Below are 14,444 nucleotides of genomic sequence, written 5' to 3'. Positions count from 1 at the left end.
GCTAGCCGGTGTGACTGGGATGGGGTCTGGCCAGGTTCCCTGAGGGACTGGGGGCTGGGACCTGACAGAGGAACTAGGTGGGGTCAGGGATAGGGGGACCCCTGAAGGGTCAGGGTCTCCAGTCTGTTTACCAGAACCCACCTGTAGAGCCCTCAGTGTTTCCTCTGCTCTGGCAGCAGCATCCTGGGGCATGAAGGCACAGTACTGGATGTCCCTTCCCCGGGCCAACACAAGCTTGGAGTGGCATTCGTGGGGCCACAGAGGCGGGCATGGACTGTGGGCACTGTGTGTCCTTGGCCCTCTCCACCCTTGGCTGGCCGCTCTGGTGTCCGGAAGGGTGGGTGTGAGATTCATCTGAGCTCTCCGGCCCTGCTCTGGCCTAGACAGGCCTGGACGTAACGTTATCTTGGGCTGTTTGCAGTCACTCTCACAGGACGTGCCATTTCTATTGGTGACACCACAGTGGTTTGCTGCCTATCTACATCTCAGGTAGAGGTTAGTAAAAAAAATAAAGCTTAATTTCTCTCCAGATGGCCCCCTAATTGTAACCACCCAGGCTGGGGGCCCTTGTACCAACCCTGCCCTTGGGAGCAAATGCCATATGTGAAATTGATGCTTCACCTCTGTGTCCTGTGAGGAGCCCTGAGCCCATCCTTCTCCTCTGCATAGGCCACTGGGGTCCACTGGGAAGATTTCAGGGGTTCTCTGTAGAGGTTTGAGGCACAGCTTGGAAATACACCCCAGCTATGGGGCCCATAGTCTACTGAGCCAGCTTTCTGAGAAATACCCTGTGAGGGCCCCCCAAGGGGCCTGGGCAAGGAGGGGGGTTGTTATTAAACAGAGGCTTTTGGCATTTACAGAAAGTAGAGGGTAGACAGGGCAGCTGTGATGTCTGTTAGGAGGGGCAGAGACCTCTGTGCCCCTCTCCGAGGCCAAGGAAGGCTGGGGCTGCTGACTCCGGGGTTGCTTCCCGGCTAGTCTGCTTTAGATGCATGTGGCCTCGAGTGGCCTCTCTCAGGTACTTTCCTGCCTCTGGTCTGCATGAGTCTGAGGCCTTCTCAGGGAGCCTTCTCCCAGGAGCCCACTGCCCTGCCACCTCTCCCCCTCTTTCTGTTTTTCCCCACCAGCCATTTAAATATATGAGCTGGGTGTTCACCAGGCCATTTCCTCCAGGGCTTTGTGTGGGAGTTCAGATCCACACCCCCAGGAGGCACAAATCCTCTCTGAGCCTTGGTGTCTGAAGCTGGAAAAATGAGGGTAGTATCACCATTGTGGGAACTTCCTCATAAAGGTATCTTTCCTCCTAGCCCCTTTGACAATGTTTAATCTTTAAAAGATACGGTGTGCCCATAGTTTAAGATGTCCGTTAGTGCTGAAACCAAAATAGTGCTCAGAACAGTGGTTCTCAACCTTCCTAATGCTACCACCCTTTACTACAGTTCCTCATGTTGTGGTGACCCCAATTTCATTGTTACAAATTGAACATAATTAAAGCATAGTGATTAATCACAAAAACAATATGTAATTATATATGTGTTTTCCGATGGTCTTAGGCGACCCCTGTGAAAGGGTCGTTCGACTCCCAAACGGGTGGCGACCCACAGGTTGGGAACCGCTGGCTTAGAACAAAAATCAGCAGGACCCTGGCCCCTCCATCTGCTGCGGCCCTGAACTTACGGCTTCAAACTCTTTCAGCTGCGTCTTCAGAGACTTACCTCCAAGTTGCTACATATGTGTTCTTACTGCTTTCTTGGTTCATTCTCACTTTTAGCCATCATCTATTGACTTCCTACTATGGTAGATGAAGATTTTTAGTCTTTTAGAATACTCTTCTTTTTACCTTCCCTAACCATTCCAGTACTTTGTCACAATTTTTGGTTAACCATAGTCAATTTTTTCATTATTAAAAGACTAATATTTCTTATTATTGAGCCAAGGAATGCACTCTGATTCTATACACGTTTCATGTACAACTTTAATTAGTAATTGCCTCATTTTTGCAATTGCAGAGTTTTCTTTAAATTACTGGTTATTTCTTTCCAAATGCTCAGGAAAATACAATGCAGCTTGTCACATGAACAAACCCACCAGATTCTCTACAAATAATATATACATGCATGTATACCTACTTTTTATATATTTGTATATTTTCATTTATTGCTTTCTGGAAATCATATCTGTATATATAAAAGCCAAGCACTGTAATGACCAGAATGACCGGTCGCTATGACGCACACTACAGCTGGCCAACCGGCCTGATGGGGGCGGGGCTGGCCAGCCAACCTCCTGTGGCCCCTCCCCCCAGCTGTCCCCCCACCTCCACCCCTTTACCCACCGATCGCTCCGATCAGGCAGGCCAGCTGGACCCCACCTGCGCATGAATTCGTGCACCGGGCCTCTAGTATATACATATGGGGATATGTACATATATGTAGCTCCATTTGCACTAATCGCTCTTCTTCCTGGAAATTTCCTTCACCTCTCCTGTGTTGGACCTTCCCTGTATCTTCCTCCTTCTTGGTTTACTCCCTCATTTTCGGTGGAGTGCATCCTATAGTAGCTTTCTGAGAAAGGATGCATGGAAGATACAGTTTGGGTGGCTTGATAACTTGATAGATAAATGGATTGTGTATAGAATTCTAGATTAATAATTACTTTTGTTCAGAATTCGGTGGTGGGGATGGGGCAATTCCCCACTGACTTCTAGGTTTTGGTGTTGCTGTTGAGAAGTCTCATGCCATTCTGATTCTCGGTCCTTTGCATGCAGTCTGTTTTTCTTTTTCTCCGGAAGCATTTGGGATCTTTGCTCATTGGAGTTCTGAAATGTCATAATGCCGTGTCTCAGTATGAGTCATTTTCCTTTCTCACGCAAGGTGTCTGTGAGCCCCTTCAGCCTGGACACTCACATCCTGCCGATATGGAGCACTTCCCTGTGTTATTCCTTCGGTGATTTTCCTTCATTGGTCTCTGGAACTCCCAATACAGTCAGACCTCGGTTGTGAACATCTCCCACCTTGAACAGTTTGGTTTTCAACCCTTTCGCGCTGATACCTGTATGATTGGTCACATGTCTCTCAGGCAACAAAGGGGAGAATGTGCAAGTATGGGTCAGTTTACCACTAAACCTCATGTTGTTAACATCTTAGGAAATTGTGCTGTGAATAGTGTCATGTTTTTTTTTACTTTCATTGCTGCTTATTATTATTGAATTTTCATCTTTACTATACATTTCATGTCCTTTCTGTTTTTAAAGTGTTTATAGATTTAAGAGTACATTAGACATGTACCGTATACAAGCAAGGCTAAAACAGGAAATCATTTGTGGGTCTGGAACAGATTAATTCAATTTACATTGTTTCTAATGGGAAAAAAATGACTTGGTTTTCAAACAGCCTTCTGGAACGAATTAAGTTCAAGAACCGAGGTTCCACTAGATTTGGGGCCTTCTGACTCTGATCTCACTATTTCTTACTACTTTGCTCACTTCTTTGTTCCAGTTTATTGAAAGATTTTGTTGAACTTAGCTTCCAGCTCATTGACCAAAACTGTTTAGCCATCATGCTTTCAGTTTCCAGGGGCTCTTCTTCTCCCGTGTTTCCTTTTTTATTGCATTTGGTTCTCATTTTATGGATGCAGTGTTGGATTTGAAGATATAATTTCTGGCTTCTCTGATGTCTTCTTCCACACTTTGCATTTTTCATGATTCCTACAAATTCTTTTCCCATTTATTTGTACGTTTTGGTGTCTGTCTTCTCTGTCAGAGGCTTTCTCCAAATGTCTGATGACCCTTGGCTGTTCATTTACTTACGTAAGGTACCAAAAAGCTGATTGGAAGTTGTGCGTGTGGAAGCTTTCACTGCTGGCCTGGTTCAGTCTTCAGAGCATCTCTCCTCTCATGCCGGGTGTTAATTCCAGCCGAATTGGCCGGGGAAGCAGGCAGGGTCTCAGTGCAGAATGACTTCCCTCTAATAGTCCTGTGTCTGGCCCATGCCTCACCCCACCCTCCTCTCTGCCTGGTGTTCCTTGGGGCATGCTCTTCTGGTTCTATTTCTCCAGAAACGTTTCTCCTGTGTCCTAGAGGTGGGGAGAAGGTTCTCTTTTAAAATATGTTGCTTATATGTTCTTGGAAACATGACTTTTCATCCTTTCTCTTGGTTTGTCCTCCTAATTTTTACTTTGTGCTTATATAGGTACAGCGCCTGACTAGAGGCTGAGAGTTCTGTAATAGTTTCCCAGGGCTGTCATCGCAGAAAATCACTCTGGGGTCTTAACTGACATTTACTGTCTCACAGTTCAGGAGGTGGGAAGGCCAAACCAAGGTGCCGGCAGAGCTGGGTTCTGCTGAGGCCTCTCTCCTTGTCTCCTTGGCTCGCAGATGGCCGCCCTCTCACTGCCTCTTCACATGGTGTTCCTCTGTGCACGTGCCCCTGTGTCACTTCCTCTTCTTATAGGGACATCAGTCTTATTGAAGTATGGCCCACCCTAATGGTTTCTCTCTCTCTCTCTCTCTTTTCCTTTTTTTAAAAAATCCTCTTCCAAGGATATTTTTTCTATTGCTTTTCAGAGAGAGTGGAAGGGAAGGAGGGGGAAAGAGAGATAAAGAGAAAGATCCATGTGAGAGGGACACATTGATTGGTTGCCTCTCGCATGTGCCCCAACCAGGGCCAGGGATTGAACCTGCAACCCAGGTACGTGCCCTTGACAGGGAATCCAACCTGCAACCCCTCCGTGCATGGGCCAGTGATCTAACCACTTGGGAACACTGGCCAGAGCCCTGATGGTCTCTTTTTGAAATTGTGGTAAATACACGTAACATAAAATTTATTATCTTAACTGATTTATTTATTTATGTAAATCCTCACCCGAGGATATTTTTTTCCATTGATTTTTTAAAGCGAGTGGAAAGGGGTAAGGCAGGGGAAGAGAAGGGGAAAGAGAGAGAAACATCGATGTGAAAGAGACACATTGATTGGTTGCCTCCCACACGAGCCCCAGCCACTACTGAGCCACAGCAGCCAGGGCTTAACTGTTTTTAAATACATTCAGAATGTTGTGCAGCCATCACCCATCCATCTCCAGAAAGCTTTTCATCTTGTAGAACTGAAACTCTGTACCCATTAAATAATAATTCCCCATCTCCCTTCCCCCAACCCCTGGCACCATCTTCCTCCTCTCTGTACTACTCTAAGTACCTCATATAAGTGGAATCATACAGTAATTGTCTCTTTGTATCTGGCTTATTTTCTTAGTATAATGTTCTCAAGATTGATTCATTTGTGTTGTAGTGTGTGAGAGTATTTCTTTCTTTTTAAGGCTGAGAAATAGTCCATTGTATGGATGGACACATTTGCTTTATCCATTTATCCTTCCATGGACACATGGATTGCTTGCACTTCTTGGCTGTTGTGAGTAATGAGTGTGCACATATCTCTTTGAGATCCTGCTTTCATTTTGGGGGGATATATGCCCAGAAGTGGAATTGCTGGATCATATGGTAATTCTATGTTTAATTTCTTGAGGAACTGCCAGCTTTTCCACAGTGGGTGCACTATTTTATGTTCCCACCAGCGGTATACATGGGTTCCTGCTTCTCCACATCCTCTCCAGCACCTGTTTCTGGTTTTTGTTTGTGATGGCAGCCATTATAGTGGGTGTGAGATGGTACTCGGTGTGGTTTTGATTTGCATTTCCCTCATGATCAGTGATGTTGAGCATCTTTTCATGTGCTCATTGCCTAACAACATCATTTCATCTTGATCATATCTTTAAAGACCATATCTCCAAATGTGGGTACATCCTATGGTACCAGGGGTTAGGATTCCAACATATGGATTTGGGGGGACATAGTTCATCCCATAACAAATTCCACTAGCTATAACTCTTCAGAGCCACCTAAAACAGATTTTTTAAAGTGACACTTTCTGGTGTTGATGATGATGTGGGGAAAATAATCACTCTTATGTGGTCTTTTCCGAGGGCAATTTATCAAAAATCTTTTTTAAAATCTTCCTTTTGACCAAGCAGTTTCATTCTAGGAATGTATCCAAGGATATAACTTAATATTATGTACAAAGATTAGCTATCAAAAATGAGAACTACCTAAGTATTCGCAGGACAGGGTTGGCTTGTAATTTGTAGGGCTGTGGCACATTCACATGTTGTACTAGTTGCAACCATCATTAATGATGTAAAAAAGGTGGAGATAGGTCCAGGATACAGTGTAAACTAAGGAAGGTTCCAGAACATTGGACACCACCTTTGCCATGATGCTGCTTCCTTGGCTCTGCTGCCCCTGAGCGGGGTGGCCTTGAACTAGTCGCTTCACCTCCTGCTCTTCCTTTTCCACATCCCTAACACCCAGGATGCCCTGATGAGAAGAGTTACGGGGGCTGTGAAATCACAGGTCCCCTGGTCATCCCTGGCCATCTTGGTTCATTAGGTCAGAGTTGGGGCCTGGGAACATGTATTTCTCTCCCTCTCTCTTCTTAAAAACATATAAACAGGTGACTTTCATCTTATCTTCAAGGACATTTGGGAAGCAGTGGCTTCCTCACTGGTCATTTCAGAGTCCTGCTGGCCTGGCGATTTGGGGGTGGCCCTTGAGTGGGGAAGTTGCTGTGGTGGTCTTTCCAACTGGACAAAGTTTACTCTGACATTTGTGCTCACAGTGTCTGGGAAAACCACTTCCTGGTTGAACTGTGAAACAAAAGAAAGAATGAAGTACTACTTGGTACATCCTCATCCTGGTCAACGGCCCCTCTGCCCACCGTTGGGACAGATGAGACAGGAAGGTGAGCAAAGGGCGTTGGTCCAGCTGTGAAAAAGGGGACCTGGAGCTTTGTAAATGCCGTCTGTTACCCACAGGGGATGCCCTTCAACATGGGGTTCTCGTGGCCAAGTCTCACATGCGCCAAGGGCCTGGTGCTGCAAGGGTCAGAGCCCATTTCATCTGGCCGGGCATCTCCAGGCCACTCCGGAGGCCAGCATATAGTGGGACTGCATTTTCCATGAGGCTGGTTCTCTGGGCCTGTGGTGAAGGCTCCAGAACTTCAGCTGATGGGTAGGGGCTGCAGGGGAGGAAAATAAGAGTGTGTGTGACATGGCGCAGGCCTGAGGCAGATGCAGGTACCTTGGCTGCAGCTGACCGTCCACACTACCCAACATGCCGGGGCAGGGGTTGAGGCCGGATCTCAGCTGGCCAGGCCGTGCTCTAGCCCAGGGCTCTGGTTTTCAAATTCGGACCCAGGTGTTTCCTGAACCAAACAACACTGGTGCCCACACAAGCCAGGTGCTGCTGTGCCGGGTGCTGGAGTGGAACTCAGAGTGGGGTCCCCGGAGCACAGCGTCGCCTCGCCTGGGAGCCCAATAGGAATGCAGATGCTTGCGTGCACCACCCCGTGGAGTCGGAAACTTGGGTTTAACATGCCTGGTGGGGGTGGGAGATGCTGGTGCTTTTCCAGTGTGAGACCCACTGGTGGTCTTGCCTCGTCTGCTCTTCCCCGCGATCTGGATCATTCCAGTTGGCATTGGACAGGCGAGGTTTAGGGAGGTTTGTTTCCTCATCCGAGTCCACTCAGATCTTCTGTCCAGGTCTTGCTGGTGTTCTGGGTGATGGGGGGCCTCCCTCCCCACCCTCCTCAATGAAAGAGAGAAAGATAACATGAGAGGAGGCCCCACGAGGGCTGGCCCAGATGCCCCAGGAGCCTTCCTTGGGCGGGATCGGCTCCTGCAGCCGTCTCCTGGCTGAGCTGGCCTGCATTCTCTCTCTTGCTCTTTGCCTCCCTTGCTGTGGAGCCATGAGGCCGGCTGCCCAGGGCAGTCCCAGCAGAGCTCATCTGGAGAGTGTTTTGTATAACTAAATCCATTTTCTTATTGACGTCAGTTATGAAATCAGAGATATGTTCCCACAGGGGGCAAAAATGCAAATACAACAAGGCTGCAGACTCTGGGCAGGCAGGCCCGGCCGCCCCTCACGCCCAGCGCCTTATGTGCGTGCTGCAGGATTGGATCTACATGTGGCACAGGTGTCAGCTCCATCACGCAGGAGGGTAAGCCCAAGTCCCCAGGCTGCGGGCTCCGCTCTCCCAGAGCTCCAGCACCTCTGGGTGGACTGCCCGGCAGGACCCTTTGGCCACAGGAGCTTGTTTTAAAGCTCAGGACCCTGGCTTTTCTTTCAAGAGCCCCTAGAACTTGATCAGCTCTTCTTTGTCTCGTTTTGAGAATTTGAATTTATATATACACTAGAGGCCCGATGCACAAAATTCGTGCAAGAGTAGGCCTTCCTTCCCCTGGCTGCCAGCACCGGCTTCCCTCTGGCACCCAGGACCCGGGCTTCCCTCGCAGCCCCGGCTTTGTCCAGAAGGTTGTCCGGAAGGATGTCCGGTCTAACTAGCATATTACGCTTTTATTATTATAGATAATTTTTTACCATGTTTCATTTCTCTGTTACTAATCATCATATCTTTTTTGAAAAATTGATATGAAATCTACATCATGTAAAACTAACCATTTCAAAGTGGACAGTTCAGTGGCATCTAACACATTGACAATGCTGTACAAATTCTACCTCTATCTAGCTCCAAACCATTTTTATCTCCCCGAAAGGAAACCCGTGCTCACTAGCAGTCACTCCCATTCCCCCAGCCCCAGCCCCCGCCAGTCTGCTTTCTGCCTCTGGATTTGCCTGTTCAGGACATGAAGCTATGTCCAGGTCCTTTCTCCTCGCTGGTCACCCTTCTCTGGGCCCAGCGCATGCCCTGTGTGCACATTTTGACCCTCCCTAGTGTTAGCTAATCCACCCAGGGGTCTGCAGAGGCACGGGATTTCAGGAATAAGTCGCTGAGTGATTGCCTTCCTTTCACTGACATGGAACCTTTGGTTTGTCCTGGTCACCCAGCTCCTCAAGGACATAGTTGGGCCACTTGTGCAGGGCCAGGGTGACATGGCATGGGAGCTCAGGGAGAGTGGGAGGGACCCTGCTCCGCCTGCTCTGTCACTCAATGTTTGCCCTTGGTCTTTTGTTAAACACCCTCTGTGTGTTTGCGTCTGGGGAAGAGTAACAAAGGCATCCAGCTCATAGGGTTGACAGAGAAGTGAGGTGCTGTTTACCCCTTACAGTTTTGATGACGATGATTAATAATTGTTAACTGTTAATGACCAGCCAGCACTTTATGTCGATTACCTCATTTGGTCTGCACAACCGCCTTCCCCATTTTACAGATGAGGAAGCTGAGGGAGGCACAGAGAAGTTAAAGCACTTCCCAAGGTCACAGGTCCAAAAAGTGGATTCGGGGTTCAAACCCTGCTCCTAGCTCCCCCACGAACCCCTGCGCCCCACGGCCTCCAGCAGGCCATCCATGAGGCTCCTGTGAGCGCCTGCACTTCTTATTTATTTATTTATAAATATATTTTATTGATTTTTTACAGAGAGGAAGGAAGGAGAGGGATAGAGAGTTAGAAACATCGACGAGAGAGAAACATCGATCAGCTGCCTCCTGCACACCCCCTACTGGGGATGTGCCCACAACCAAGGTACATGCCCTTGACCGGAATCGAACCTGGGACCCTTCAGTCCGCAGGCCGATGCTCTATCTACTGAGCCAAACTGGTTAGGGCGGCACTTCTTTTTTTTAATTGTGGCAAAATATACACAACATGAAGTCTACCACTTTCACCATTCTCAAGTGCACAGTTCAGTGGCATTGAGCACATACACATTGTTGTGCAACCGTCACCACCACCATCTGCAGAACTTTCCCATCTTCCCAAACTGAAATTCTGTCCCCACTAAACACCCCGCCCCCACACACACACCCCAAGTTCCTGGCACGACCTTTCTACTTCCGTCTATGAATCTGACTCCCCTAGGGCCTCGTGTAAATGGGTTCATGGAGTACTTGTCGTTTTGTGACTGGCTTATCTCCCAGCATGATGTCCTCAGGTCCGTCCCTGCTGTAGCCTGTGTCAGGTTCCTTCTTTCTAAGGCTGAGTCATCCTCCACTGCATGGACCCACCTTTATTTGTCCATCATGCCTCTGCTCTCTAACTTTCACTCCATCCTTATCTCCAAGTCCAGCTCCTTTGAGGGGAAGCAGTGGTGTGGGGGCAGGGTGGTTGGTCGCCTTCCTCTGCAGGGGTCCTCGGTTTGGGAGGGACTGCCATCCTTAGCACCCCAGCCTCGGCAAAACCCAGGTGTCGTCTTGGGAGGTTCCAGTGGGGTGGCCGTATTCAGCAAAATAACCTATGGGCTGCTGGTTAAATTTGAATTTCAGATCATGGGCCTGATCTCATAGATATGTCCCATGCAGTGTGCCCTAGAAAAGTGTGTGTTGTGCATGTGAAATGCAGGTTTAACTGGGCGTCCTGCATTTTATCTGGCAGCCCCACCCCCAGCTCACAAGTAGAAGGGGCAGTAAGGCAGGAATGAGCTTGGGAGGTGAGAGTCCTTGCAATGGCAGCCCGTTGCCAGCTTGAGGGGCTGCGGAAAGGCCACTGTCCCAGGAGCAGTCTGGCCTTGTTACGGGCCACTCCCCACAGGCCACCTCACACCCTGGCAGGGGAGAAGCCACCGGGTCACAGAGCCTTCCTTGTAACCCCGACCGAGGCAAGCCTTGGCACCTCCACCCAGCACGGCCACGCTGGGATGCTGAGTGACACAGTCAGCCACTGCCTTTGCCTGGCCCTCCCGGCTGTCCGCTGCTGGCAGCCAGTAGGCTGATCCTGGGGAGGTGGTGCAGTGGGTGCTGTGGGCATGGAGGCGCACTGCCTCCTTGGGGAGAAGGTGCACTCTGCCCAGCACGGGCCATGCCGCCTGAGGGGGAGGAGGGCAGAGGGTGCCCCGAGTCAGGGCAGCTTCCACTGTTGATGGCAGTGGGCCTACTCCCTACCTTAGCTGCCTCACCCTGTGCCCCAACCCCACCTTTGGGGGTCCAGGAGTCCAACCCCCTCACCTCAGGGTGGGATGAATTCTGTTCAGCCCCCCACGCCATCAGGCTGAGGGGGGTGTCCAGCTGAGACCACCCCCCCTTGGTTCCCCGCTGCCCTCCCTCCCTCCTGTGCCCCCTCCGCCTACGAATCGTGTGCACAAGGATGTGGTCTCAGGCTCTGCTCCTAGAAAACACCTGGGGCGGGGTCACTTTAAATGGACAGGCTGCTCCTGCTGGAGCAGAGGGCTCTTGGGCTCCTGGGGCCCTGGCCCACTCTGGGCTGTTTGCGAATCCTCCTCCGAGGGCTGGGTTTGTGTCGTGTGAAGAATGAGGTGCCTAGAACGCAAGGCCCATTCCCCCTGGGGAGTTTGTAATCCGCTTGAGCAGGGAAGATGCAGTCAGCAAACGCGGAAGAACCCATGCCCTCTCCTGAGTGCCCCGTGGAGTGCTGGATGCAGGCCCGATGCTGCGGCTGCTCGGTGGGGAGCACTGTGGGCTGGAGTGGTCACCCCGCTGTTATTGAGAAGGGGTGCAAGCTGGGCTGGGCTGGGTGTGATTTGAATGGCCGGGGTGGGGGTTTTGAGTAAGGACAGGCTCTGTGGACGAGGTCTCAGAGACAGAGAAGCCCATGCGTGGTCAGGACCAGTTCTGACTTGGGGGTGATGGCTGTGGAGTGGTGACAAATCAGTGACAGATCATTTGGGACCACGTGTTCGGATCCCACACTTGTTTTGGATTTTACCTCCAATGCAGGACAGGTACATAAAGGAGGTGGCCTAGGTGGGAGATAGCAGGGAGTAGCGGGGAGTGGGGCAAACTGGATGGGGTGTGCCTATCTAGATGGGGCAACTGCTGCTGCACTCAAGTCCATTTTACTGTCTGGAAGTGAAGACCCAGGGTGGCTAGATCTTGTACTTTTTAGGAGAAACAAGAGATCTGAACTTTCATGTGAAATCTCTTTAATTTGGAATGTTGGCAGTCAATTCTAGTTTTTTATAAAAATGCTGTATGGGACAAATGAAACCTGTATATTGGCAAGTTTTAGTCTCTGAGCCTCTGATTTGCAGTCTCTAAGCCTCTGCTATAGTAAGTTAGAAGAGTAATGGGACAAGACCCCCCCCCCCCCCCCCCCCCCCCGCCTGCATTCTCTCCCAAAGCCCTTACCAGGTAGGTAGAATGTCCTGCTGAGACATTTAATTCTCACAACGACCCATAATGTGAGGAATTTTAGATTCCTGTTATAGATAAGGAAACGGGGGGTCAGAGAGGTCCAGAAACTCGCCTAAAGTCACACAGCCATATGTAGAACAAGAATACGAGCTCAGTTTTCCTGATTTTTTTCTTTTTCTTTTATTATGGTAAGATACAGATAACAGAAAACATGCCATTTTAATCACAGTTCAGTGGCATTAATTACATTCATAGTGTTATGCAACCATCACCTCTAGTTTCAAAACTTTTACATCACCTCAAACAGAAACTGTTTCCATTAAACAACTCCCCATTTCTCTTTCCCACCAGCCCCTGGCAATTTCCATTCTGTTTTCTGTTTTTATGAATCTAACTATTCTAAATGCTTCATGTAAATATAATAGTACAGTTTTTGGCCTTTTGTAACCGGCTTATTTCACTCAGCATAATGTCTTCAAGGTTCATCCATGTGATAGCATGGGCCAGAATTTCCCCTTTTTAGGGCTGAATAATATTCCACGTATGGCTAGATGGCGCTTTGTTACCTCACTCATGCTTCAATGGACACTTGGTTGTTTCCACCTGTTGGCTGATGTGAATAGTGCTGCTGTGAATGTGACAAAGATCTCTTCAAGTCCCTCCTTTTGATTCTTTTGGGGATATCAGGTCTGCCAATTTCAAGCCGTAAGGTCTTGAAGCACTAAAGTCCCCGTGCAGTTAAAGGTGTCCCCACCGAGTGCTCTTCCGAACTCCTCTTGGAAACCTCTGGCCGTGGTGAAGTTAGCTTCGTCAGCGCTGTTTGCAGCCCAGGTCTGTGTCCCTGAAGCTGCCGTCACCGGGATGTGCCTCTGCTTTCTTCTTCACTGTGTCCCTGCGGTCTTTTCTCGGGGGGCCTTTGGCCCAGGTCTAGGTAGAGCGCTCCAGTTTACTCTTGACTCTGTGCTCCTGACTGTGTAGCACAGACTCCTGGCCTCCCTCCTCCCTCCCCAACTTCTAAGGGAGAGAACAAAATGCAACTGTGGGAAGCAGGATAGAAGGGTCTTTAAAAATAACCATAAGTGATATAAGTTGTAAAAATGCACCACAGTCTGTAAACCTCACTGAGATAGGAGGACCATCAGGTCTCTGTCCACCATGTAAGGTGCCCATCCTCCATCACTGCTCGGGAGCTCACCCTTTCTCCTTTGTCTCCACAGGGACCTACCAGGGCCAGTGGGTCGGTGGCATGCGCCAAGGCTATGGTGTGCGGCAGAGTGTCCCCTACGGCATGGCGGCCGTCATCCGCTCTCCCCTGAGGACGTCCATCAACTCTCTGCGCAGTGAGCACACCAATGGCGCGGCGCTGCACCCGGACGCCTCCCCAGCGGTGGCCGGCTCCCCAGCCGTGTCCCGAGGGGGCTTCGTGCTCGTGGCCCACAGCGACTCTGAGATCCTCAAGAGCAAGAAGAAGGGGCTGTTCCGGCGCTCGCTGCTGAGCGGGCTGAAGCTGCGCAAGTCCGAGTCCAAGAGCAGCCTGGCCAGCCAGCGCAGCAAGCAGAGCTCGTTCCGCAGCGAGGCGGGCATGAGCACCGTCAGCTCCACGGCCAGCGACATCCACTCCACCATCAGCCTGGGCGAGGGCGAGGCCGAGCTGTCGGTCATCGAGGACGACATCGACGCCACCACCACCGAGACCTACGTGGGCGAATGGAAGAATGACAAGCGGGCAGGCTTCGGCGTGAGCCAGCGCTCTGACGGGCTCAAGTACGAGGGCGAGTGGGCCAGCAACCGGCGGCACGGCTACGGCTGCATGACCTTCCCCGACGGCACCAAAGAGGAGGGCAAGTACAAGCAGAACATCCTCGTGAGCGGCAAGCGTAAGAACCTCATCCCGCTGCGTGCCAGCAAGATCCGGGAGAAGGTGGACCGGGCTGTGGAAGCGGCTGAGCGGGCTGCCACCATTGCCAAGCAGAAGGCGGAGATTGCAGCCTCCAGGTAGGAGGGTGAGGGGGTGGCATGGGCAGCAGGGTGGTTCTGAGTTGCCAGCTGGGCCTGGTCTGAGCAATCATGCTGTGTAGGTTAGAAGCCTACACTGGCGTTTCTCAAACTATGCCCCTGGGGAACCCTGGGGTTCCTCAGAGGTTCTCAGAGGTGAGACAAGGAAATGGTTGACCTGAGAGGTTCTCGGTCATATTGCCTCTCCTTAAATAGAGCAGTATCTCTTTTGTCTGTTTTATATGCTGGTGTTTAATGTAAAATGTTGATGGATAAAGAAGGTGGGCCATTCTGCTGGTAAGATGCATAGGATGGTGCCGGCTAAGAGAAAGGTGCAATGCCACCGTGGCCACG

At 50.2% G+C, this 14,444-nt stretch overlaps 1 protein-coding gene across 1 annotated transcript in view; it reads left to right on the top strand.

Annotated features, from left to right (window-relative positions):
* JPH3 (junctophilin 3) overlaps positions 1–14,444 on the top strand; it is a 103,188-nt gene that overhangs the window by 13,004 nt on the left and 75,740 nt on the right. Inside the window, exon 2 of the mRNA XM_070397762.1 lies at positions 13,313–14,090. Within this exon, the coding sequence (XP_070253863.1) occupies positions 13,313–14,090 (778 nt within the window). The remainder of the gene's footprint in view (positions 1–13,312; positions 14,091–14,444) is intronic.

This window comes from Myotis yumanensis, unplaced genomic scaffold, assembly GCF_028538775.1.
Source record: "Myotis yumanensis isolate MYYU_CA2020_CCGP unplaced genomic scaffold, mMyoYum1.0.hap1 SCAF_18, whole genome shotgun sequence".
NCBI classification, from domain to species: Eukaryota; Metazoa; Chordata; class Mammalia; order Chiroptera; family Vespertilionidae; genus Myotis; species Myotis yumanensis.
This window is presented reverse-complemented; position numbering and strand designations above follow the sequence as displayed.